Genomic DNA, 26,333 nt, shown 5'->3' with positions numbered 1-26,333 from the left:
GGAAGTAACTTTAAGAAAACTTTACGGTCGAATAAGTTTTGTAAATAAACTTCGATCGAGAAAATCAACAATTGTATACTGGTACGCCGTAGTTTGACCAGGTTTGGCAGATGTTTAAGGTAAGTATAAGAATATAAAGTCTAAATAATAACTTAACAGACGAATGCTATATGTAACTGTATATTTAAACTGTAAAAAAGTAAATTCATAGACCAAGATAATACATACAGACTGACGAGTTTCGGTGAAGCATTGAGGTAGGCTAGGCAGCGAGCTAGCTTCACCCTGTATTTAAAAATGTGCGACTCCCTCTTCCTCCACCACTACTTAGTGGCACTATTACCACTGTACTACAAAATTCTGTGTGTAGGCTAGGCTAAGTAATGCAATTTAGAATGCCCTCGGTTAACGTTTGCCCTTAAAAATGAGTAAATTATTATGAAAAATTCAACACCACTTTTTAAAATTATTCTTAAAGGAGGTTTTTTTCAAAATAAATGCTCGTTCTACGTTATTATTACTGTTAGCGAAAAATGGTGAGTTATTATGAATGTTGTTGCCAAGGTTATAAAAACTTTCTGCCAGCATCTCCACTTCCATTAAATGAATTAAATATCCAAAGCATTTCTTAACTGTTTTGTTGACATCAATTTTCAAAAAAATTTCACAATTCTATTTAAATCTATTTGTTTTCAGAATATATCATGTGCCAAAGATCAAAGAGGATACATTTTAATTGATTAAAGACAGAATGGATATATTAAGAACCACTCATTTATATAAGCTAAACTTTGCGTTACTAGTGTTATGGTTGCAGACACTAAGCATACAAAGTGAGACCTTATCAGCCTACCTTTTAAATCAGTTCACGCCATCCTTTCCAGTCAGTTTGCAACATATCGCAATCCACAATCGCACAGGAGATGTCTACGTTGCCGCAAACAACAAGGTGTTCAGATTGTCTGATGATCTTATGTTATTGAATAGCAATTCGACCTGTGATGAATCGGATGACTGCGTTAATGTCAACAAGGTTCTCGTTATCGATTATGAAAACGATAGATTGATAACATGTGGAGGGGGTAATATGGGAAAATGTGAAGCATGCAACTTAATTGATTTTCAATATTTGTTTACATCTTCCGAGCAAGTCGTTGGTACCGAAGATTTACCAGCTGTGGGATTTATAGCTCCAGCCATTTCCGGTAGCGCATTATACACAGCCTCGCGCGATGATGGTGATGAAACATTCTCTTTTATTTCACGAAGGGAGTTATCCGATCTTACACCTGTAACACCAAGAAATGAAAATGGAATGCAAGTAGCAAGTGGCTATCATATCAATATGTTAGAATATGTGTCTGGTTTTTCGTATAATGGATCCAGTTATTTCGTATCAAATAGACAAGATTCATTGAGCGCTGATCTTACATCTAGACTCAGTCGTGTTTGTGAAAGTGGAGCAAACCTACATACTTTTTCTGAAATACATTTAAAATGTAATGGATATGACAATGTGAAAGGAGTGTCTGTTGGCACCCTGGGGGAAGAACTTTCAGTATCTCTAGGTTTTCAAGTTGAGGATGAGGTTCTATTTGGCATTTTTTCAAGGAGCTCTACTAGTTTAGAATCTGCTCTTTGTATTTTTAATTTGATCGACATTGATAATGCATTTTTTACAGCCTTAAGTGGTTGCCTTAAAACAGCCGTTGCGGACTATAAGTTGATGTATGCTGCTAATAGGGATTGTAAAACTAATGTAAGTATGTTATTGCAAATTATTAATTAAAGTTGCTCCCTTAAACCTGCCCATTATCACGATATTGTTTGTTTAGAGTCAGTTGTGAAGATGCATTCTAAAAACATATTCCAATGCCCAAATAATGGTTACATTTTATGGTACATATTAAGACAGTAATTTACAATTGTCTTAAAGGTTGTAAATAAATACCTGATAGTGCCCTTGTATCTCACGCAAATATCCTCTGATATTAATATAAAGTTTTTATTTTTTTATCAGATCCCCGTTTTGACTGATGCCCAAATAATCAATTTTGAATGCAATAATGATGGCAGTACATATAAATACTCACAAGGCCTCCTATCAGAAGCAGCTGCAGCTGATCCTGTGTTAGAGTTACCAAATCACAATCTCACAGCCATCACTACAGTAGTGGAACAGAACCACACGATAGCATTTCTAGGAACTGCCAGTGGAGAATTGCTAAAGGTAAGATCAATGGTGGTGCGAAATATTGGCAACATTAACAAAATGAAATGTACGATGTTTTAAGTTATCTATCATTAGGGTTGTAGGTTTCCGAGGGCTGTTTAGGATTATTTCCTTCATTGAGACTGGATAGGCCACCTTCACTAAAGATGATAATATATAAATTAACGAGCTTAAATTTCATTTTTAATGAACACATACAGGCACAGATTGTTGACGCTACTACATCACGTGTGTATGAAACCATTCCCTTGGATGATGAACCTGTGAAGCCTGACATAGTCATCAGCGACAACCTTGCGCATATTACAGTACTGACAGAACAAAAGGTGAGAGTAAAGAATTAAACTGCATTGCTAATGAACATAAAAGGTAACGAACAAGTTACAAGGAATTGTTTATTGTATAATAGGCTTACAGTACTGGCAAACTCAAAAGTAGCAGAAACAGTAAGGAAGAACTTAGATTAAGAATCAAACAAAGAAATAATTTCAGTTAAGTTTTTGAAATAACTCAAGAATTAAGATGGCCTTATAAATAAATTATCTCATAAAAAATATACGTTACTCCACAGCACTATAAAAATCTTTAGCCTTGTACTAGATTTGACCTTAGTACTGAATGTTTATTTGTTATTTTTAGGTTTTAAAGTTACGTGTGGAGAATTGTTCTCAGTATACTACATGCGATGAGTGCATTGGACCAAATTCAGGCAGCGATGGTGACCCATATTGCGGATGGTGTACTCTGGAAAAAAAGTAAGAATGTGATGTGAATGAATCAAACATTTGGATTGTGGAAACGAGATGGGGAGGAGGATATTATTTTCACTCATAAAGTAGACAAGAGCACCCCAATCAAAGCTTCACCCTCCATCCCTCTCCCCAGTAATAAAGTATTCATTTTCTTTACAATTATTTTCAGATGTAGTCGCCAACAAGATTGCGCAACAACATGGCTTCCATACAACAACGCTGTTTGTGCTGAAATCTTATCCGTAGAGCCACCTGCTCTTCTTGACACACAAGCTAGCCAAACCGTAAGTGTCCAAAATACTACAAAGAATGCATGCATGCATTTGGTAGCTTAATAGAAAATATCTTTAGCCTACCTAATATTGATAAATCATGAACAATACAGTGGTATAATATGGAATATTTAATTTGTAGTAAGTCCCAACAGAGACTTGGAAATGTACAGTATGCTTTCTAGTGCAATTGGATAAACTAATTCATTGTATTTTTATTGTTTGACTAATCATTACATTATTAGTGTTGATGTTTGATTTTAGATAACTTTAGATATACAGGAACTTCCTCCACTTACTGACGGCTCAAGTTATAGATGTGATTTTGACAAGGGTGCCTTTGAGTCGGAACTCGTAGTTGGGACGGCCACCACGTGTTTATCACCTTCGTTAGATAAAATACCAAACATACCTACTGATAAAGGTAAAAAAAAAGATTTTTAATATAAGTAAAAACACCATGCCGCAAAAAATAAGTTTATATCATCATGCTAGTTTGTTTGTTTTTATATATATTAGACTTTGTTGTGTGCCTATATATAATATTTTACGTATGTTGACATGTTTCTATGACAATTCTATCTACTTTTAAATACTGTATAAATAAATACCTGTTTATTAAAGATTGATGCGTTTTTTCGATGAAATAAAAGTGGGAAGAACCCACAAAAGACAAAATAAAATGAAAAAAAATAAGTTGGGGCTGATTAAATACCAAAAGGCAGGGTAATAATAATGAAATACTGTAATTTATTTTTTTGTAACAACTATAAACAAATAATCATTCTCACTCCACTTTACATAGTACGGTACATCTACAGCAGACAATATTCAAGGAATAATAAAAGCCTGTTTGTTTAATCCAATAAACAACCATAGCCAATTTTGAAAACTATTTAATATATTTTTAATTTAATATATATTTTTAACAAATATATTTTTACGATTTCAGAATTCATTACAATTGTACTTGCTGTATATTCTTCAGAAACGAGCATTAATTTTTTAGAAACCGAATTTGTGTATTACAATTGCGGGAGATTTTCCACGTAAGTACAATAAAATTAATAAACTCACAAGAAAAAACAGGGAAGGTGGGAGTGGGGGACACACCAGGTTGGAGATCCAACCATACAATAGACACAATTTGCGGGGTACTTTACATAAAGAATTTGAGAGATATAAACAAATTGATTTAGTGTTAGTATGAATAGAGAAATACAAATTTAGATTAGAATGAATAATGTATTGATAGTGAACAGGATATAAATCTGTATGGAGAAAGGATAAACAAAATCTATTGAAAAAGCCACAAAGGATTATGAGTAATGCTTTAATTGTTGAACTGCTGAGCAATAATTATAAGAAAACCATTCAATTGAAAACATGCAATTCAACTTTAAACCGCACAACTGTACTATTATCAGATGTCAATGATAAAGATCTAATGGCAAATTTTATGTCCTATCTTTTGTATTGCAATTTTCAAAATTAAGGGGGACCCCGGGGCTGGCTTGGCTCCCCCTTGAGTCACCTATGATTGTTAGTATAAAAGATAGCAAAATTAGTTTTAAAGGTGGAATTTAAGTTTAAGAATGTAGACAGTGAGTGTGTAAAACAAGTAGCTGAAACTAACATCCAGAAGTTGTTTAAAAGTTACTGAAGGCCACTCTATGTTTTTAAAAAACAATTTCTACTGATGCTAGACTGACCACTGCATTTATTATCATTAGGCCATAATACTTAAGATTTCTCACAATTATATTCACTAAAATATTTATTTCTGTTGAAGAAATAGATGTTAAATAGGTTGTTAGTTCAATAGATGCAGCAAAGTGATATTAAATTTTCAGGAAGATCTTCTCTTTCATTATCATAATGATAAATAAAAGCATTTTTAATGTGCCATATATCCAATATAATTTCTCATATATAGTAGTACAGTGTAATAAAATGACATGTTAAATAGAACATTTACTTCCTCATAATCTGCCTATATAAATAGGGTCATGATGATCTTTGGAATTCACCTCTATGACTTCACAATCGTTTTTTAGTACCCATATGCTTCCTTGTTTTAATAATACTATTTCCTGGTAGTACTAACTGGTTTAATCCACTACTATCCGGGCTAAAAACTAGCATCTAATATATTCTAGAATATTTTATTAGTGTATTTTAAATGAAACTTTAAATTAAATGACAATTAAGTTTGGAATGATCGACATAATGAGGTTTTGGATATTAATTAAGTTTCTGAATGATTGGATATTATTAATGCTCTATCGAATTGTATGGTTAGAATTACACATAAAAAGAAAGAACAGAGGAAATTCTGGAAAAAACAAACAAATATTGTTTACTTTACTGTGCCTGTATCTCAATTAATATATAATTATAATAAAACAAATAAGCTAAAGCTACAGTAAATAACCTGTCTCAAAATAGCACCATCATCATTATATTACTATCCTTCCTTTATTTTTTCATTTCTTTCAAATTTATTTCCTTTCTTTGTTCTTATAAAATAAAATTATAATATTAATAGTATTGGCATTTTTACCATAGAAAGAAGAAGCTAGAAAAAGTAATATACATATCAAGTCCAGCCCCTATTACATAACAATAGTTACAATATTGTAAAAATAATTTGTTTTATTACTTTAGGATTTTATTAATCTTCTTTGTGATCTATTTGATATACGCATCACCTCAGTAAAGCTATACATACATGGAAGCTGTGAAGATAATCTAATTCAGCTTCAGGCTATTGTATCACCTAACTACCTTAATTTTTCAATCTCTATATTCAATAAATCATTGTATTTCATGGCTGTAAAAAGTGCTTTTAGATTTTTTGTTTCAAAAAATGTATAAACTTTCCCGATACCACATTACACAATATTTTTCATCACTACTTCCGTTTACTTTGTCACGTAGACTATTTATTTGTAATCTCTACAATAGAATTAGGATCTTTGCCATATGTTGTTAGAACATTATTTCTCCATATGGTTCCTGGTTTTAACACCATTTGTTTCAATATATTTAAACTTTTGTAGGTCATGACTATGAGGAAACATTTAAACTTATATCTTTTTTTCTTCTCATTGCAAACTGCTTTTTTGAAATCATCTAGAATAATTATGTTATTCTAACTTAGTTCCAATATTTCTTTCGAAGCATCGATCCTCTCTTTTTTTATTAAATTTTATTTTAAAATTATATAGTAAACTTCTTTTTACTATTTTATTCTAATTTGAAAAAAATTGTGATAAAACTATTTTTCTCATATTCAAACACTTTTCACACGAATTTATTTAACACATTTTTGAATTTTTAATACACAGATGCTCTGAATGTGTTTATGGGTGGGAAGCATGTAGATGGTGTGTTGAAGATAATGTGTGCACTGATGCGGAACAATGTAGTGAACCCAATACAAATTTATTTGTGAAACAGGTAAAGTGGTATAGGAATCATGACGAAATCAGAAATTGATGTTTGTAAATGTGTATAAAATTAGTTATATCAAACCAATGGTGCAACAATTACAAAGTTGTTCTAAGGAACAAAGAAGGTACTTACCATCTGTTTTTGTAATTTGTAGTACCATTGATTTTATATAAAGAATTTTATACACATAAATTGATGTTGCAGTGCCTAAGAAATATCACAATGGCACGCTAATGTCCACGTTACCGATCGCTCCTTCCAGTATGCTCTTTCAAAATGATACAAAACATGCAAAAACACATCAGAAAGGGATCCTAAATGCAAGGTTGGTGATCTGTTGAGAAAATTCACCAATTATCAAGCCCCACCCATTTGTTTAACTTGTTTACCTCTGTTAATTAATGCATTTTTGGTCGAGGGAAATGTTTTAAGTTAAGTATTACCATTAAGTTATCTGCCTGAATTTACAAAGAAGAATTCTACTCTAACGTGTCAATAACCTAAAACTTTTACAATAGGAGATTTTTTTTCCTTTGTAAAAAATTAATACAGTTTATGTGCACATGTTTCATCTGAATATTTCCCTTATTTAGAACTTGTTGGCATTACCACAAATAATTTGTTTAATACGGTTGTAAACATCCTGTATTTTAAATTGCTATTTCTTTTTTTATCTGTAGAATGAAACAGAATGCCCTCAGATAATTTCCGATAGTGTCCGTGAATTGATTCCTGTCAACTTCCTTAGGGAGATTGTCATTCCAACACGGAATGTACCACAAGGAAAGGTAGTGATATATTTCTTGCCAACTTCTAAAGTATGCATGACATGTTGTTAAATTGATTATATTATCAAAAACATTTCTTAAGCTTTGTCTACACTATCTATCTATCACTAAACTAGTTGGACAATAAAAGTGTGATGTGCCCATATATGGCAGTGATATGATGTCATCGTGTCCATATATGGGCACATCAAATGTATTTGTCATATAAAGTTTGATAGTGTAGACAGAGCTTTACATTGTGTGTTTTGTATGTTTGTTTTCCCGATTCTGCACTTTCGCCCCTATTTCAAAATCTTGTATCTGCCACTGATAACTCAGTTCAAACTGTAATAATAAAAAATCAAATTAAATTTGTCATATTTGAATTTATTTATAAATATTTGACATGTTTTCTTTTGTTGTTACATCTTGAGCCTCCTCAATGATAATCCTATTTTATCTGACGTCACTTTTGGATCTTTCTAAATCTTTTAATAATACTGTTTAAAATTTAAGAATGGTTGTCTTTTGTTTTCTTTAAGTGACAAAAAGTGTGCCCATATATAGACATTATGATGTCATATCACTACCATATTTAGACACATGTTTTCTGTCAAACTATTTTGATAGTGTAGACAGAGCTTAACAACACTAATTACTTATTTTATAATGTTTCCCTCAGACTTATGAATGTATCTTTGAGATTGAAGGAAAAATGGAGTCAGTTTCAGCTACACTAGATGAAAGTAATATTACTTGTGACGCGTTTAAGGTAAGAATAAACTACACAAACGTTTGTGTTTTATACAGTTTTTTTTTCTTCTAGGTATTTCTACATATTTGTATTGTAGGAGCCCTCATGAGACAAGCTATTGCTTCTAGTGAGGGCCCCAGTTGTTGTTATAATAACTGAATAATAATAATAATAATAGTCTGTTCATATAAGCAAGCTCTCAATGTGTATATGAATGAATGAATATTTAATAAATGTAAAATTATATTTTCTTAGTTTTTGATTCTTATTTACTATTGAATAAGATCCATTACAATCAAACAGGTTTGGTATGTGTACATGTGTGTACAATGCATGCGAAATTTGTATGTAATAATATGTACATTTCTTATTTATCCATCACTTCTTTCTTTCTAGATTTCCTCTCTTTGCTTTGATATTTGCTCTGTTTTGTTCAATCCATTTTGTCCTTGAGTTAGGACAATTTAATTCCACCCTTGTTCTATAGAGATATTGTAGGTAGATTGTAGACTGTAGATGTTATTACCTATGTATGTATTTCTCATTTAGTATAATTTTATCGCTGACGTTGACAAGATAACTATCGAGATGCAAGTACAATGGAGTAGTAATGTCATTGACCATGAATATGAATGTAAGTCAAACATTAAATTTGTATATTTCATTTGTCAAAATCTACCAAAATAAAAAATGTCTTTTAAGGTATCATACTTTATACATCCTGAAATCCCTCAATGTTTTGTTGTCTGTGAAATATGTTTATTTTCTTTTTAATTTAGTGGATTTGTACAAATGTTCAGTGAATCGACCTGACTGCAGCCGATGCATGTCAAAGGTCGTCACTCCCTCGATTTATGAGTGTGTATGGTGCGATACTTCCTGTGCATACAGTGGCACTTGTAACAATGCAATTGATGTTTGCGGACCACCAGAAATAAGAAATGTAAGTTCCCAGTTACAAACCCAGACTGAATCGCTACATGTATCTTGACTACTTTAGTAAATCCTATAAAAGAACATAAATTTAATTGTAGAAGAATAGAGAGATTTATCTTATAAGCAGTGGTGTAACAGCTATGAGCGCTCACTGGCTAAACCCAAGGGGCCCAGAGCATGAGCAGCCCAGCGTTGAAGAGCCCTTGCGTTGCACCACTTCCTATAAAAGGTGCAGATTTAAGGTAGAATCTTCTTTTTTCTAAAAAAGAGAAATTTTTATATTGTTATGGCCTATTGGTATTGTCTATAACTTGCTTGTTTATATATATTATGTATACACAATTAATTATTGATCCGGGCATGTGCATTTTTTTTTGCAGATCACACCACCAACTATTGCATTTGATGTAGACATGGCAACGACCCGTGATATAATCAAAGTTTCTGCGTACAATCTTGGACTTAACGAAAGCAACGTTTTGAGCATCAATGTTAACGACAAACCATGTGACATCATCAGTGGTTCTTTTAATTTATATGATCAAAGGTATTATACCTGAACTAATAAGTTCATTGCACTAGAATATACCACAATGCTATGTTGCACTTGTAATAGAGTATCCCACAATGCAATGTTGCACTTGTAATAGAGTATCCACAATGCAATGTTGCACTTGTAATAGAGTATACCACAATGCATTGTTGCACTTGTAATATAGTATCCCACAATGCAATGTTGCACTTGTAATAGGGTATCACTTGTAATAAAGTATCCCACAATTCACTGTTGCACTTGTAAAAGTGTATCCCACAATGCAATATACATGATAGACATCTGTAATAAGCTATTTTGCTCACTACTGTATATAGGTTTAAAATGGGATAGTTATTGTATTTTTTTTCTCTAGTATAATGTGCGAGGCACCCAAATGCACAATTGACGAATGTACAGATGTTGGAGTGGTAATAATCTCTGAAGCTGGCAACAGCACTATCTCCAATAAGTTGTCTTACCAGGTATATTTTTAAAAATGTTCAATGATACTAATGATCTAATATGTTTTACATACTGTTGGTACCATGAAGTTCCGATAATGGAAATAGGTTATGATATCTTATATAAAAAAGCTATTTAAACCCATAGTACTTCCAGAGAGTGAAAGTTAATTGAGTACGAACAGATGCCTTTAGAAACATTTGTGACTAAAACACAGGTTGAAATAGGTACTACCTTAAAGGGTGTACTTGTAAAAACTACCTTAAGGTTTAAGAGAATGCTGTCACACATCAATATTGTAAAACTATGTGCCATGTAGTTTTAATCAGTCTTATAAATTAAATTTTCATTTACAGAACCCAGAAATAACCAATTTCACACCAGAACTTGGAATACAAGCAGGAGGAACCACTGTTAACATTAATGGAAAACTATTAGAAACAGGTTCACATAGAACTGTCAAAATAGGGGAAGCCGACTGCATTGTTACTAGGTTTGTATACAATTATGAAAGCTCTATCTACACTAGCTAGAGAAAGACAAGTTTGATAGTGTAGACAGAGCTTTACTGAGATTTACATCAGGATTATCAGTGGTGCATGTATTAAGAAATCATTCATTCATTCTCATAAGCTTAGTATACAAAACCACAATTGACGAAGTTAAGTTGATCAGCTGTACAAACAAAAATTGAAAGTAATAAGTTTACTCATTATTATTGTTATTACAAACAAATTTCTTAATTGTTTTTAGTGAGACTGATACAACTATTATTTGTACTACTACTGAATCTGCTAGTGAAGGGAGAGCCAATGTTACTGTATACTTTGGAAACACAACCAGGAAGTCCTCTAAAATGTTTAATGTTACCGCCAATCCAATGGTTAAACCCTTTTCATCAGAAAAAAGTATATGCTCGTAAGTAACGGTTTTAATAATTGGAAACTGAAGTGTGGTTAGTATTCTTGTATAATTGTCTTGTTAAAATGTACCTAAAGATATTTGAATTGTTACATGTGCAGAACTACCAATTCCCCCTCTGAACCAAAGTGCATTGTTTTTACTTATATTTTGTTCAAAGCTTTGATTATTACTTTGGTTTGTTTCTAGTGGCGGCAGTGAAGTTGAAATTATTGGAGAAAATTTTGACGCAGTCCAGGATGTAACTATGGTAATTCTACAAAATATTACTGAGGTAGGCTACTAATAAATTTATATTTAATACTTATGAAGAAAAGGAAATGAAGTTGCACGCACCTTTCACATTAAACACATTGAATAAACTCTGGAGAAACATCCAGAGCTTTACTGTAGTACCTTTCACAATGTCGACTAGAAACCCCAGAGAGATACAATTCATATCAATTCTGCAACTTCAGAGTTTTGAAATAAATCAAACTTAAATATTGCCTATCTATTGTTGTGAATGGTAAATATAAATACATGTTCATCTTCGGCTTCTGGTATTTAGAGTCAGTACGTTTCACCGTTGCATCAGGTGTGTCTTTAGTGCGTTTCTGGAGCTTAGAGTATCCAGTTGTTCAACCGTAGTGTTTTGAGTTCCATAATTGTATATAATGCCAGTGTTGCCTCATGTGTGCAAAAACTGGAGTTTAGGTGAGGCAAAAGGGGTGAAAGCTGAGTGAAAAAAGTAATCACCAGCCTACAAGATGCATATTAAGATGACAAAATATGTAAACTTTTTTCAGAATTGCACGATTGAACAAAATGTAATTTGTAAGACGCCGCAACTACCTAATAGAAATTGTCCAACCAGTTGTGATGAAGATGAAGCCTTCAATGCTGAAATGCAAGTGTTCTTTGATGGTTACGTATACAACATAAGTACGTTCAAGTATGTAACGGATCCAATATATTTCACATTTGATGAGTCTGAGCATTATGATGACGTCAATGATGGAACTTTGCAACTTTTGTCAAATACACTGAGTTTAAAGGTACGTTTGAAAGCTATTTTTTCAGCCTTACATATTTTATTGTTTTTTTTTTTGTCTTTCGTGGGAACAACCCACCTTTATTATTTCCACTCTTTTTCTCTTTTTTTCATTCTTTCTTACAAATAATTTGACAAACATTAAAAAGAATGTGTTAAAATAGTAACATGTCTAAATACTTAATTGATATAAGCTGTAATGTATAAGTATTGCAATTAATAGTACACAAAAATACATATATAACCATGATTTCAAATACTGTATTAAAATTATGATTTAAAATTGGCATATCAACAATACACATTGAAACTATAAAGAATATATGTACATAATGTATACATACCTACACACATATACATACACATGCCATACACATATACAATGCATATACATACCATATACACACCCGTACATATCCATAAATACATATACATACATACAAATACGCAGACATAAATTTATATTATTTGAAATACAATAGATCAAAACAAAGTAAAGAAAAGATCAATAAATAATGTTTAATTTAATAAATTAAGAACATTTTTTTTTATGCGTGACCACTTAATCTCGGCTTTAGTTAAGTTACATGAATATTCATTATTAATTTGGTATTTGACTTCGAGAGAGAATAACTTCCAAATTAATTTTACATCATGTTTGCGTTTATCAATTTTATTTTGTAAACACATTTTATAAATACAGAAGGTAAATAACGACAATAGTTCATTTACGACTTTATTTGCCGTTCCAACAATAATGTTTAAAAAAGTAATCTTTTGCATTTCAGGAAAACATTTTTTAATTAGTTCGTTGAATCGTATCCACACAGGTTGGATAACATTACATAAAAATAACATATGTTGTTCATTTTCTATACTTATATCACAATTGTCACATATGTCACTCCTTGCTAGTTTCCAGATTTTGATAAAATGTCTGTAGGTTATATAAAAAAATTTTGGAAAGGACCAGCCTATCATAGTTTTGGAACAACTAACAGTAGAGGCGTTTCAATCCTTCTCAAATCAAGTTTCGATACAAATGATATTGAATATAAATTTGTAGATAATGAAGGAAGAATCCTAATCTTATGTCTCAATTATAATGATAAAAAAATATATTTAATTAATGTATATGCACCAAATCATTATAAAGAAAGGACATTGTTCTTTAATAAGCTTGAAAAGAAAATAGATAATCTTGGTATAAAAAAAGATGAATATATTGTAATGGGTGGTGACTGGAACTGTGTACTTGATCGTACTGTAGATCAAAGGAAAAGTATACCACATTATGACAGCTCCCCGTTAGTATTAAAAAAAAGTATGTATAAACATAACCTAATAGATGTCTGGAGGCGTTGCCACAATAACCTGTCTCAATTTACTTGGAGGCGGAAAGAAATCTATAGAAGACTTGATTATTGGGTTATCTCAAAAGACTTGCACAAAAACGGTGACGTCGTACATACAGATATTAGACCAGCTTTATTTACAGATCACCAAGCTATTTCACTAAAACTTTTTAATGAAAAGTGTGAAAAAGGTCCTGGAGTCTGGAAAATAAATAATAGTGTACTAAATGACACTGTCTATACAGACAATATTTTAAAGATCATAGAAAACACAAATGCAAATGAACACAATTTAACTCCTGACCTTCTGTGGGATTACCTAAAAGTAAAAATAAAAGAATTTACCTGCAAATATTGTGCTAAAAAAGAAAAGAATAAACGTAAAAGAAAAGTAACATTACTTAGAGAGATCACTGACCTCACAAACAAGCTAAACACTGTTTATAGTAAAGAAATTGACTCAGAAATAAAACATAGAACAGAAATATTAGAAAACATATACACGGAAGAGGCACGAGGTGCACAAATTCGCTCAAGAGTTGAGTGGTTCGAAAAAGGAGAACAAAATAATAAATTCTTTTTAGGACTGGAAAAAAATAATGCAAAAAGAAAACATATAACTCGAATACAGAAAGAAAACGGTAAATTTACTTCTGATTCAGACGAAATCCTGAAAGAACAATTTAAATTTTATAAAAAACTGTACAAAGACAAAAATATATCTGAAGAGGTTATTGATAGATATCTAAATAAAACAAAAATAAATAAATTGTCAATAGACGAAAGTAATAAATGTGAAGGTTACCTCTCTATTGAAGAATGCACTAAAACACTGTACACAATGAAGCTCAACAAAAGTCCTGGGTCTGATGGCCTAAGCGTTGAGTTCTATCGTTTTTTTTGGGAACATATTAAACATACTTTATGCAATGCCCTAAACTATTGTTATACAAATAACAGATTATGCAATACACAAAGACGAGGAATAATCAATCTATTATTTAAAAGTGGCGAAAGAGAACAACTTAATAATTGGAGACCAATCACCCTTTTAAATGTTGATTATAAAGTAATGGCCCATGTTCTGGCAAATAGGTTACAAACAGTAATTGGATCAATTATTGACTATGACCAAAAAGGTTACGTCACTGGGAGATTCGGAGGTGAAAATGTACGTCTAGTAAATGACATTCTTTTTTACTCGAATGAATATAATAAACCCGGAGCAATCGTCTTCTTAGACTTTGCCAAAGCATTCGATTCGATTGACAGAAATCTAATCATTAAAGTGTTAACAAAATTTGGCTTTGGTGATTCATTTTTAAAATGGATAAAAACTCTATATACGGATACAGAATGTGTAGTTAATAATAATGGATGGCTATCTGAACACTTTAAAATGGAGTGTGGTGTAAGGCAAGGCTGTCCATTGTCTGCCTTGTTGTTTATATTGGTTGTTGAAACTATGGCCTTAAACATAAGAGATAACCCTTCATGCAAAGGTTTTACTCTCCCAAAAAATGAAAAAAATGAAAACAAAAAAAACGTTGTTAAGTTGGCACAATTGGCTGATGACACTGTCATTTTTAGTCAAGATGAAACAAGTCTTTACTGTTTCTTTGACGAAATCGAAGCTTTTTGTCATATTTCTGGTTTAAGGTTAAACAAAAGTAAAACGAATGGCATGTGGATAGGCTCGAATAGGAATAAAAATTCCAAACCTTTGAACATCAACTGGACAATAGAACCTGTTAAATTTCTTGGAATATATGTAGGATATGATGAAAAACGATGTGACAAAAAGAACTGGGATGAAAAGATTACCCAGCTAGAAAACACCTTACATCTCTGGGAAAGAAGATTTTTATCTTTATTTGGAAAAATAATCGTAATTAAAACTTTAGCAATTTCTAAACTTATATATAATGCCAGTATTATAAACATACCTAAACATATAATACCTAAAATAAACAAAATATTATATAGATTCCTATGGCATGGGAAAAGTGAAAAGATAAGGAGAGATACCCTTATTCAACGAGTAGAAAAGGGAGGACTGAAAATGATCGATTTTCAATCAATGGTAAACGCTTTAAAATTAACTTGGGTTAAGCGTCTGCTAAGTCCAGACCCTGGAAAATGGAAAGTTATTCCGAATTATTATATGTATCCCATAGAATATACAGTTAAAGCTACCCATCTTAAACCTAATGTTCATACTAAGTTAGCTATCATGCCTGATTTCTATAAAGAAATGCTGAACAACGTAGTTAAGTTGAACACTAAGGTTGGTAAAAATCCAATAAACTATTATGAAATTATAGAGCAAAATTTATGGGAAAATAAACTAATCACCTTAAACAAAGAATCACTATATTTTAAATCCTGGATAATCTCTGGATATAATACTATAAGAGACGTAATAAATGAAAATAGAATACTAACTGCACGGGAAATAATTTCTACACTTTCGCAAAAAAGAAATGGAATAATTGAATACATTTCTTTAGTAAATGCAATTCCAAATGAATGGAAAATGATTTTAACAAATGAAGTTAATATACAAGATAATAGAAGAAATAGTGATTCTCTGTTTAAAAGTAACCGTAAAGCAACTTTCTATTACAATAATTTGGTCACTACCAAAAGTATTGTTCCAATAGCACAAGTTAAATGGTGTTTAGAGCTAAATGACAATGATATTAACTGGGATGATGTTTGGAATAATCGTGTAAATTGCATGAAATATAACACAAAAATAGCCCAGTTTAATTTTAAGTTATTACATAGAATTCTGCCTTGTAAGAAAAGATTAAAAATCTGGAAACTAGCAAGGAGTGACATATTTTATTGTTTGACAAAGGTAAAGGTCCGATGAAGAAGGTCAAGTAGTATTTCTCAACCAGACATGAAAAGTCATAACACACAAAAAATTAAAATTTTTAAAAATGTAATTATTCAAGCATGACAGAGCAGCTTGAATAGGGGATAGTGCTGGGATTGCATTCTCCCCATCTGACAGCTAAAATGACATTAAGAACTACTTTTTGATATTAATATGCTAGTACTCCCCCATTAAAAAATCCTGTATCTGCCCCTGGCATCTACACATATTTATAAGTGTATTCTTTTAACTATTCAGAATATTTGATATTTTTAGTTTATTTTATATTTTTTAGGGGAAAAATCTAAAATGTGCAGGAAATGTTGAAAATGATGTTGAGGTTAAGGTTGGAGGTGAAATTTGCGAAGGTGTGTCACAGACTGAAATGATGCTGTCATGTACAATAAAGCAAAAGTCATTTTCAAATGAGTTAGTGACTGTAAGTAAACATCAAGAATTAAACAACAACAATTCTTTCGCTCTCTAGTAGATTGTTCTCATTATTTCGAATCCTAAAACTTTATGTCAAGGCAGACGAGTGTATTTATATTAACAACGATATTTAAAACATCTTTGCTTTATCTATTTTTTACCTCTGGCTTATAAATATAGAATCTACACTAGATAATCGTTTTTGAGGAATAACCCTTCACCACATTTTGTACTTAATTGATATTTGTTTAATTAATGCTTGATACAGGTTAAACAAGGAAATTACTATGTTGAACTTGGAAAAGTCAGTCTTAAAACTACTGAAATTTGGATTGCACTCGGAGCTTGCCTTGGAACACTAGTTGTTCTTGTTTTACTAGTTATGTGTGTGTTAAAGAAACGTGAAAATAAGGCTAAAGAAGGTCACAAGAAAGTACTCTTAGAAATGGACAATATGGTAGAGGCTGTGCAAAGTCAAGCTCACGAAGGTAATCACTTCAATGCCAAATTGGTTCTAAATTTGTACCTCAACACAGTCAATTCATGTATTAGCTTTTTCTTGTTCATGAGTTTTCCATCAAAAAGTGATGTAGGGAGAGATGTCTGTGCCAGTTGTATGAACCACAATATTTGTTATATTGCATGTCATTTATTTATACTTAGTAAGAAAAACAAATAAATAAACATCATTTTAAGTTTGACAGCTCAATTAATTAATTGATTGATTGATTGGCATTATGGTTCATCATGTGACTGATTGATTTACAGCTATTGCAGAAATGGCTCTGAACCTAGATGACCTGGAACAGGATCTTGATGGGCATGGCATGCCTTTCAGAGGACCAAAGGAATATGCAATGATTATGATGTTCTCGGCCTACGATGCTAGACCAAGAGAATTTGTAAGTGTCGATTTTGTTAATATTATGAAATGCCAAAAACAGTTCCATTACATTACCCAGTTTGAAAGAATAAGGCTCTCTTCTTGATTTGCTTAAGCTTAGCAGCAAACCCAGCAAGTTCTGAACTTAACCTGATGTTCTATCTTTTGCATTGTAATTTACAACAATTAGAGACTTTTTCGATCCACATCTATGTGTTCATTTATAGGTCTGTGTGACAATTAGAAATTTCTAAATAATTAAAATACATTAACAATCAACATAATCTTTGTGTATTTTTTTTTTGTAGGATTCCAATGAACACATCGGGGATGGTCTGACAGAATTTTCAAGACTTCTTATGAACAGAGACTTCTTGCTTACGTTTGTTGAAGTTATCAACAATAGCAACAAGTTTAGTGTCCGAGAAAAGTAAGTTAAATCAACTGTGTTACAATATAGTGAGTTTTTATTGACCTCACCTGGTCTAAATATGATGCAAGGTTGAGATGCAATGCACATAATTTGACCAATTGACATGTGACCACATAGTGAATTATTAGTAGCTATACTGTAATACTTGATTTTAATTAGGAAACAATGATTTGTTTTGTTGCAGATCAAATTTTGCCTCGTTGCTGGCAATTGAGATGGTGGTAGAGGACAAACTAAATTATCTCACCAGGTAAGTAAATACATTCACTTTATGCCACTTCTTTAGACTGCTAAAATCAGTGAAAAAAAACCAGAAAACCAGATTAAAAAAAAATGGAAATTATGTGGAATATTGGGAGTGTTTTAACTTATATTAAAATAAGCCTACACGCAAATGTAGACTTACTTACTTACTTACAAACTTAAAAATGTGCAGAGGTGATGTCCGATTACACTTTCAAATGGTAATTAGAGGGTCTTCTTCAAGTAATGCACTGTCAGATAGAGTTACATATTTATTATGAATTTTTCAGCATTTTAGAGGCTCTAGTCAGACGCCATATTGAGCACATGGTTACAGAAAGGAAGGCTAAGCAAGTATTAAGAAGGTAATGTAAAGAAAACAAATTAATTTGTACTGAGAATGCTTGTGAAAGTCAACATCTATTGGTTATTGACTAAAACTGAAGAGCATTGACGAATTGAAAATAGGAAGTTGGTAACTTGTGATTTTTTTCTCTTTCTTCAGAAATGAAGGTGTCACCGAAAAACTTCTTTCTAACTGGGTGTGTCTTTGTATGTATTCTCACCTACAGGTAAACCGTTAATTTTTACTCAAATTTATAATTGTGTGCTTAATAACTATATGTGCTAAATAAATGTTTCCATTTATACTATATAACATGTCTTTATGGAAGTAGTATAGCATTTGTTTACTATGAAACTTTCACTGTTCATTCATTTTGTCAAAATCAATTTCAATAACAATATACAATAAAAATATTACAAGCAATACACAAAAAATAGAAGTTAAAATTGTAAAAACATAGGATAAAGTTAAAAAAAAATATATATTAACCATTCATAATATACTTCTTTAGGAGCATAATGCCCGCCCTCTATACCTGATGTACCAAGCTATTCGATGTTATGTAAACAAAGGTGCTGTCGACGCCATCACACACCATTCGCAGCATTCGCTGAGCTTGAACACACTCCTTAGTGTCAAATCCCTTTACGAGGAAATTGTAAGTTATTAAAGGATAATTTTTAATTATGCGTTTGTGATTTGCCCAAATATGGTATGATATGCCGCCCAAACATGGTATTAATATGATGTCATCATGTCCATATATGGGCACATCACATTTTTTTTGATAGTGTAGACAGAGCTTTAGATGTCTATCAACTGTCTTCACTAGTGTACACACAATTCAGTTATATTCAACCATTATTATTTAGACACATGCCACTGTCTTAGTAAAAAAAAAAATAAATAAAAATATTTTAAACAATTTTAAAATTGTATGTATTTGTATATTCTATGTTTAGACACTAGAGGTAATTAACTCTGAAGATGGTAGTACCTTACGAGTTAAAGTTTTGAGTTGTGACACCATCAACCAGGCAAAAGAAAAGATTTTGGATGCATTGTTTAAGAATAAACCGTATTCTAAAAGAAGACCAGCCAGAGATGTTGATTTAGGTAAGTACCTGTATAACATTAAAACTAATTAACTATTATATCTTTATAACTGTCACCTTTTTGACAGGGCTTGATTCAATATTGTTAGCCTGCATCAAAAACAATACTGGTTATATTATGTACATTGCTATGGAGAGCTAACTTAAATAAAGCACAAGGCACATTCACAATTCATTTATTCAATCCATGATATCAACCATTTGCGTCTTTAGACTGGCAACATGGAGCTGCAGGTCACTTGGTTCTACGAGATTTGGATAACACGTCAAAGGTCAACGGAAACAAAAAACAGCTAAACACCTTGGAACACTTTAAAGTAAGTTTCCATTATATCATACTCAAGTTTGGACAAAATATTCTTATTAAACAAAATGTAAATACTGCTCTTACATAAACTAATGAGGACAGGCAATATCTATGGTGAGCAAAATGTGCCAAAAATAGGTTAAGAATATAAAATATATTTATATAATGTTGCTTTTTGTTTTATAGATAAAGAGTGGATACAGAATTGCCCTTGTGCCGAAACAGAAAGAAGCAAACGTTAGAATTAGCCAAGACATTAGTGGCTTAAATGGTATTTATTTATAATAAGTTGCAAGTCAAATTTATACATTTTAAATCAAATTATGTTAAAATTTAATTTTGTTTTTCTTGCAGGCTTAGAAAATTTAGCATTTAATGGCGGAGCCTTTGACCCAGAGTCTGTCATCTATGCTGATGAAATTGATTTGGAACTTGGATCTTCCGTCTACCATTTGGTAAGTTGTAATGGATCATTTGTGTTGCCTAAAAAATTCAGAGAAAACAGCCCCAGTTTTATGACACCAAGGGACACTTAGGGAAGAAGAATATTGTTGTATGTGTCGTCCGCACTTGTAGCCTGCTGGTCATGGGTCATTCCCCACATTTATGATTTACCCATTTAATGGCGTTAGTTGTCTTGCGCAGTAACAGCCCAGAAAATAGAAACCTTAACATTTTTACAAATTATTAAATTGTAGAATTATAATTTCTTGTCACGGTCCTGTGCTTAAATTCTCTGATTTTAAAACAAATAAATGTAGAATTTAAAAATGATATTTACAGGTTGATGAACCGGAGGAAAATGCTGGTGGTAAAGTTAAACAGAAGAAGAGAAAAATAGATGAATTGTCTTTCCCAAGAGTGCTTTCAACAAAGGTAAGCAAGCAGGGCCAGAACCAGGGGTTGGGAAAGTGGAGGTTAAGCAAGTGGTATAGGAAGGGAGGAGGGGGTAGCATAGCCTATGGTATGTAGGTTTGAGCACTAAAAGTTAATACTGAATCACAACTCTTCTTTCCCTAATTTCTTTAGTCCAAATGGTAAGTAAAAGTAAGTAGATGTGTAACTGTAAATGTACTGTTTTCTACATTTTAGCAAACTATCCTTGAGTATGTACAAACGATGTTCCAGTCCATACTACAGCCAGCATCAGACAACCACAGTCTGCCATTGGCAATTCAATACATGTTTGACCTGTTAGACCGTGAGCAGAGGAGGCATAAAGTTGGCCAAGATGTTCTGAAAGCCTGGAAAAATCAAAGGTATATTTGCATGTTTAATAAGCAAGCAATGTGCTATTACAACCCACATTATTGTAGACATATACTATTTAGTCTTAATACTAATTATATTATATAATAATCTATTCAATCAATTCATTCTTGAATGGTTTGGGCCTAGCCTCTCGTTAAAAGTATTAAGAGTGTTATAAATTGAATAATAATAAATGAATGTCTTATATTCGTGCAATGGGGCAAATAATTCCATTGTGTGAAAGATGAAACCATTCATCTTTCACATAATGAAATTATTTGGCCCATTGCACTCATAAACATTAAATGTTTGTATAATATTGTCTTCTAATTCCACAGTTTATGCGAACGGTTTTGGGTTACAGTTATCAACAACCCTGAAAATCTATTTGACATTCCAAAGACCCATCAAGTTAAGGACGCCCTCTCTGTCATCTCTAATGCATTTACGGATTCATGTTCCACAAACCAGCTACACTATTCTAAGGTTTGAACATTTTTATTTAATGGTAATAAATATTTGTGGTTTAATGGTATGGCACCCACCCTGTCAGAGAGAGGGTAAAGGTTCGACTCTTATCACATGACCTATACTTATGAATATGAATGATGTGTTTAGAATTTAGCAGGGTTTTCATTACGTATGCTTATGTATAAAAATATCATAAGACATAATGAATATTTTCTATCTCTCTATTCAGCATACGGATGCACATCGATTACTCTTTGCCAAAGAGATTCCAACGTATCGCAATCTTGTGGATTCCTTCTACAAGAGTATTCAGAATATGCAGGAATTGGATCACATGGAGATGGAAAGACAAATGAAAGAAACGTCAAACGTAAGATTCAATATCAAATGAAACAATTTTTGAAGGATAAACAACTTCAACTGGAAAAATTAACTTAAAAAACAAACATTTTTATTTTAAAGATGTATTGTCCCCCAAAAACATGAAAAATGAAGATTAATTAAATCAGACTTTGAATATGTTATTTTGTAGTTTTGATAAAGGTAATCACTTCCATAGAAAAAAAACGAAAAAAAAAATGTTTTCACTTATAAAATGACAAAATAAATGGTTAAATTCAACCAAAAATCCATTGGCTGGCAGCCAATTTGACAATTTTTTTCAGGTAAATACATTTTTTTTCGATTCAATTTTTGGTCAAAGTGGATAACTATTATGTTACATTCAAATGGAATATTAAAAAAAATTTTTTTTAAGAATTATTTTTTCAGGGGGACAATACATCTTTAAAGATTTAGTGTCCCCAAAAACATGAAAAATGAAGATTAATAAAATCAGACTTTGAATAGGTTTTTTTGTAGTTTTATAAGGTTTATCATTTCCATAGAAACAAAAAAAAATGACAAAATAAATGGTTAAATTCACCCAAAAAAACACATTTGCTGGCAACCAATTTACTATTTTGTTTACTTTAAATTACATTTTTTCAGGTAAAATTTTGTTAAACCAATTTTTGGTAAAAGTGTGTAACTATTATGTGACATTAAAATAGCATATTCAATAACAAATTTTTTAAGAATTATTTTTTCCGGGGGACAATACATCTTTAACATTTTCTGTTTTTTTCCATTGTAGAAGTTCCAAAACATCTTTAGTAAAAAGAGTATACTGGACCATTTGTATTCATATGCTAACAGTTGCAATACAGAGGTGAGTATAAAGACATTTATTTATTACTTTGTTGGGTCACAAAGTCGACATACGTACATATGTACAATAAGAAATAAGAACATTGCATTCAAATTCTGGGTCTTTTGGCATTTTAACAAATTTTAATGACTATCATAACTATTTTCTAATGATTTGATTTACTGTGTACTTTTATATATAATATTGTTGTTAGATTCGTTTGAATTTTTACTTTGTACGTTGTTTGCAGAATTTTTTAGCCGTTGGCTGCCTTCTGTTTGTACTATTTATGTGTTTTTATGAATAAATACCTACATATATATAAATTCGGTGACTAATTAATATTATGATTTGTTTTCAGTTAAGTAAGGCTGTAGAAAATGATGACTCGTGCAGTAGAAGTCGGATAGGGTTCAGGCTGGAGCAAATTCCTTCTATGATGGGTACATAATGCTCTACAACAAGAATGTTGGAATTGTTGCAAAAGGTATCACAATGCAGACTGGTTTTTGAGAATGTGCAGATATTTTTAGTTTAAAAGAAAATAGTATGTAATCATTTGTGCTTATATTGCAGTGTAGCTTAAATTAGAATTATTAATTGAGGCAAAATTGATACAAATCAAGAAGTAAATTAGCTCTTCTGAATAAAGATATACACAAATATAGTAGCAAAGAATATCTAGAGCTGCATAGGCAGATTACACAGACAGAATCAAGCAGGTTAGGCCTGTCTCATTATGTAATTTCACGTAACTGTGTTCAAGAAAGCTAAGAATATTCAACATAAATGTTTAGGCTAAGTTAATAGAATATTGCTTTATTCAAGTTTGTACAGTATTACCATGACAATATTCATCCACTATAGTCAAGGTGTATGAAAAATAGTTCTGATTACCTAATCACAGACATTGGTCTGCGAGTGACAAATAACTGTATTAAAGTGAATGAAATTGTATTTTTATGAACGTATATCGTTATAATGGAGAAGAAAATGCCCAAAAAGTCAGAAAAATGTATTCTATGCATTCAACCACAACAATAATGTAAATAGGTTATACATTTGGTGTAGACTAAATTAAAACGTGACCACTATGTACAGTTTATATTACATTCCAACGAACTTAAAATATATTAATGAAATAAAAAGAAAGAGTGACCAGATGATCGGAATCTATTCATTTCAAAATTCTGCTGCGCATGCCCAATTCGGGATTTTTAAAACTGTTAGCACATACAGTTTTTGTTTCTGTTTTTAACCTAATAAACCTTTTTGACCAGTATACAGTTTTGGAGAATCTATAATGTCATTTTATTAGTAATAGTTTGTTTTATATTTTTATTTTGACATAATTTAACTAAATATATCTTTATAAAATTATATGTAAACTATTTTTATACGTTGTCATAGGCAGCATAAGTTTGGTTTGATTTATATTTTTCTAAATGCCTATTATAAAGATTGTATATAAAAAGGTTTAGTCATGCATGTTCCAAAAGATGCCATTTATAAAGATTGTATAATAATGGTATTTGCAGAGTCCATTTCATAATCAAATATTATATTAACAATTTTATATATTTTATGATGATTTTTATATATTTTATCTAACTTGCAAAATAAAGTTAATACTAGATAAGTACATTTTGAGTTTCAGAACTTTATTTAACAATTATGCCCTCGGTCCCCGCCCCCTTCCCCTAATTCAAAATCCTGGATCCAATAACATTGATAGTTGGTAAAGCGTGGTTCCCACTAGAACGCAACGCAGCGACGTATCGACGCAAAGTGTTGTATGCGTAATCACAAGTAGGAACCAACGACACAACAGTGCTGCAAACATCGCAGGTTTGATTTCACGCAGGCGGGGGCAAACAATTATTAGAAGGGCATTTGCTTAAGCTTGGTTCCCACTAGCGACGCAACGTAACGCAATCTACGCAACGTAAGAAAATGCCCTTCCAATCATTGTGTTTGCCCCCGCCTGCGTGAAATCAAACCTACGATGTTTGCAGCACTATTGCGTCGTCGGTTCCCACTTGTGATTTACGCAATACAGTACTTTGCGTCGATAGGTCGTTGCGTTGCGTCCTAGTGGGAACCACGCTTTACGTTGCGTAGATTGCGTTACGTTGCGTCGCTAGTGAGAATCAAGCTTAAGACAGGGAACACTACTCTTAATTAATTTCAATTTACTGTAATGGTAACAAATATTTTCTTAGATAACAGCCAACCAAAAGAAGATTTCAAGCGAAAAATCACATCTAAATAACTGTTTAAAGCGTGTAGATGTTTCTTTGTTAAAAGACATGCCTCCTAAGATCGCGATGCTAAATGAAAATAAAACGAATGAATGAATCCAATTAAAAGATGCACTGTCACTCCTGAGTTTGAAAATACTGAACAATTGTAAACGATAATAATAAGATATCGAATAAAATATAACATGTTAGTTTCACACGCCTACGTCGTAAACTGGACATATCTTCTTTAACATTATTCATACAGCATCTTTAAAGATACGTTCACACTGAGCATGATGGATTCGGGATAGGTACGTTTAGGTACGTCCGGAATTAATTAGTGTGAACTGTTCTATTCTCAAAATCCATTCTGACGAATTTGATTGAAATCTGGGCTTAATTTTTTCCTTTATGCTGACGACACTACTGTTCTTTATTCTAACAAAAATGTCCAATCCTTATTCAATACAGTCAACTCCAATTTGATAAATTTGTCCCAATATTTTGCAGCTAATAAACTTTCTCTTAATCATAAAAAATGTAGCTTCATCCTCTTTGGGACCCCACAACTATTAAAATCTATTGACTTATCAGCCAACAGAATTACCATTGACAACCATGATATACCTTGTGTTCAATCAGCTAAGTTTTTAGGTGTAGTTATGGACAGCAATCTAACATGGAAAAATCATATTAAAGAAGTAGAGAATAAAACTTCCAAAAGCGTTGGTATCATTTCTAGGTTATCCTCATTTGTACCCCTTAATATTCTTCGAACCCTTTACTGCTCCCTCATTCTTCCCTATTTGAGCTACTGTAACATTGTCTGGGCCAATACTTACGTATCCAACCTCAGTAAACTGCAAATTATACAAAAGAAGGCTATCAGGATTATATCTGGCGCTCCACCGCGGTCCCATTCTTCCCATTTATTTTCCAAACTTAATCTCCTCAAACTCATTGATATAAACATAATGCAACAAGGCAAATTTGTATTCTCCGCCCTGCATTCCACTTCTCCAAATCATTTAAACAAAATGTTTATTCCGAATTTTTCTAT

At 31.8% G+C, this 26,333-nt stretch overlaps 1 protein-coding gene across 1 annotated transcript; it reads left to right on the top strand.

Annotated features, from left to right (window-relative positions):
* Nucleotides 1-47: 47 nt before the first annotated feature.
* Nucleotides 48-24,672, top strand: LOC144855397 (plexin-A2-like). Its single transcript, XM_078713245.1, has 37 exons — nucleotides 48-119; nucleotides 697-1,759; nucleotides 2,021-2,230; nucleotides 2,434-2,559; nucleotides 2,873-2,988; nucleotides 3,155-3,269; nucleotides 3,522-3,681; nucleotides 4,210-4,306; nucleotides 6,608-6,719; nucleotides 7,394-7,501; nucleotides 8,163-8,252; nucleotides 8,784-8,868; nucleotides 9,014-9,177; nucleotides 9,551-9,717; nucleotides 10,079-10,187; nucleotides 10,524-10,660; nucleotides 10,921-11,085; nucleotides 11,278-11,362; nucleotides 11,877-12,125; nucleotides 16,656-16,799; nucleotides 17,061-17,280; nucleotides 17,561-17,694; nucleotides 17,984-18,105; nucleotides 18,293-18,358; nucleotides 18,642-18,716; nucleotides 18,857-18,923; nucleotides 19,209-19,355; nucleotides 19,660-19,813; nucleotides 20,026-20,129; nucleotides 20,306-20,390; nucleotides 20,474-20,574; nucleotides 20,903-20,995; nucleotides 21,212-21,378; nucleotides 21,709-21,856; nucleotides 22,071-22,211; nucleotides 22,977-23,051; nucleotides 23,392-24,672. The coding sequence occupies exons 2-37, from the start codon at nucleotides 752-754 to the stop codon at nucleotides 23,479-23,481; spliced, it is 5,436 nt and encodes a 1,811-aa protein (XP_078569371.1). The 5' UTR covers nucleotides 48-119; nucleotides 697-751; the 3' UTR covers nucleotides 23,482-24,672.
* Nucleotides 24,673-26,333: the final 1,661 nt, after the last annotated feature.

Source organism: Antedon bifida, chromosome 11, assembly GCF_963402885.1.
Source record: "Antedon bifida chromosome 11, ecAntBifi1.1, whole genome shotgun sequence".
Taxonomy (NCBI): Eukaryota; Metazoa; Echinodermata; class Crinoidea; order Comatulida; family Antedonidae; genus Antedon; species Antedon bifida.
Note: the sequence above shows the minus strand (reverse complement) of the source record. Positions and strands in the feature narration are given on the sequence as shown.

Coding starts and splice junctions, on each gene's coding strand:
- LOC144855397 (XM_078713245.1), top strand. CDS start 752: ATGGATATATTAAGAACCACTCATTTATATAAGCTAAACTTTGCGTTA. Junction 10,661..10,920: donor GCCGACTGCATTGTTACTAG/GTTTGTATACAA, acceptor AATTGTTTTTAG/TGAGACTGATACAACTATTA. Junction 18,924..19,208: donor GTATGTATTCTCACCTACAG/GTAAACCGTTAA, acceptor ATACTTCTTTAG/GAGCATAATGCCCGCCCTCT.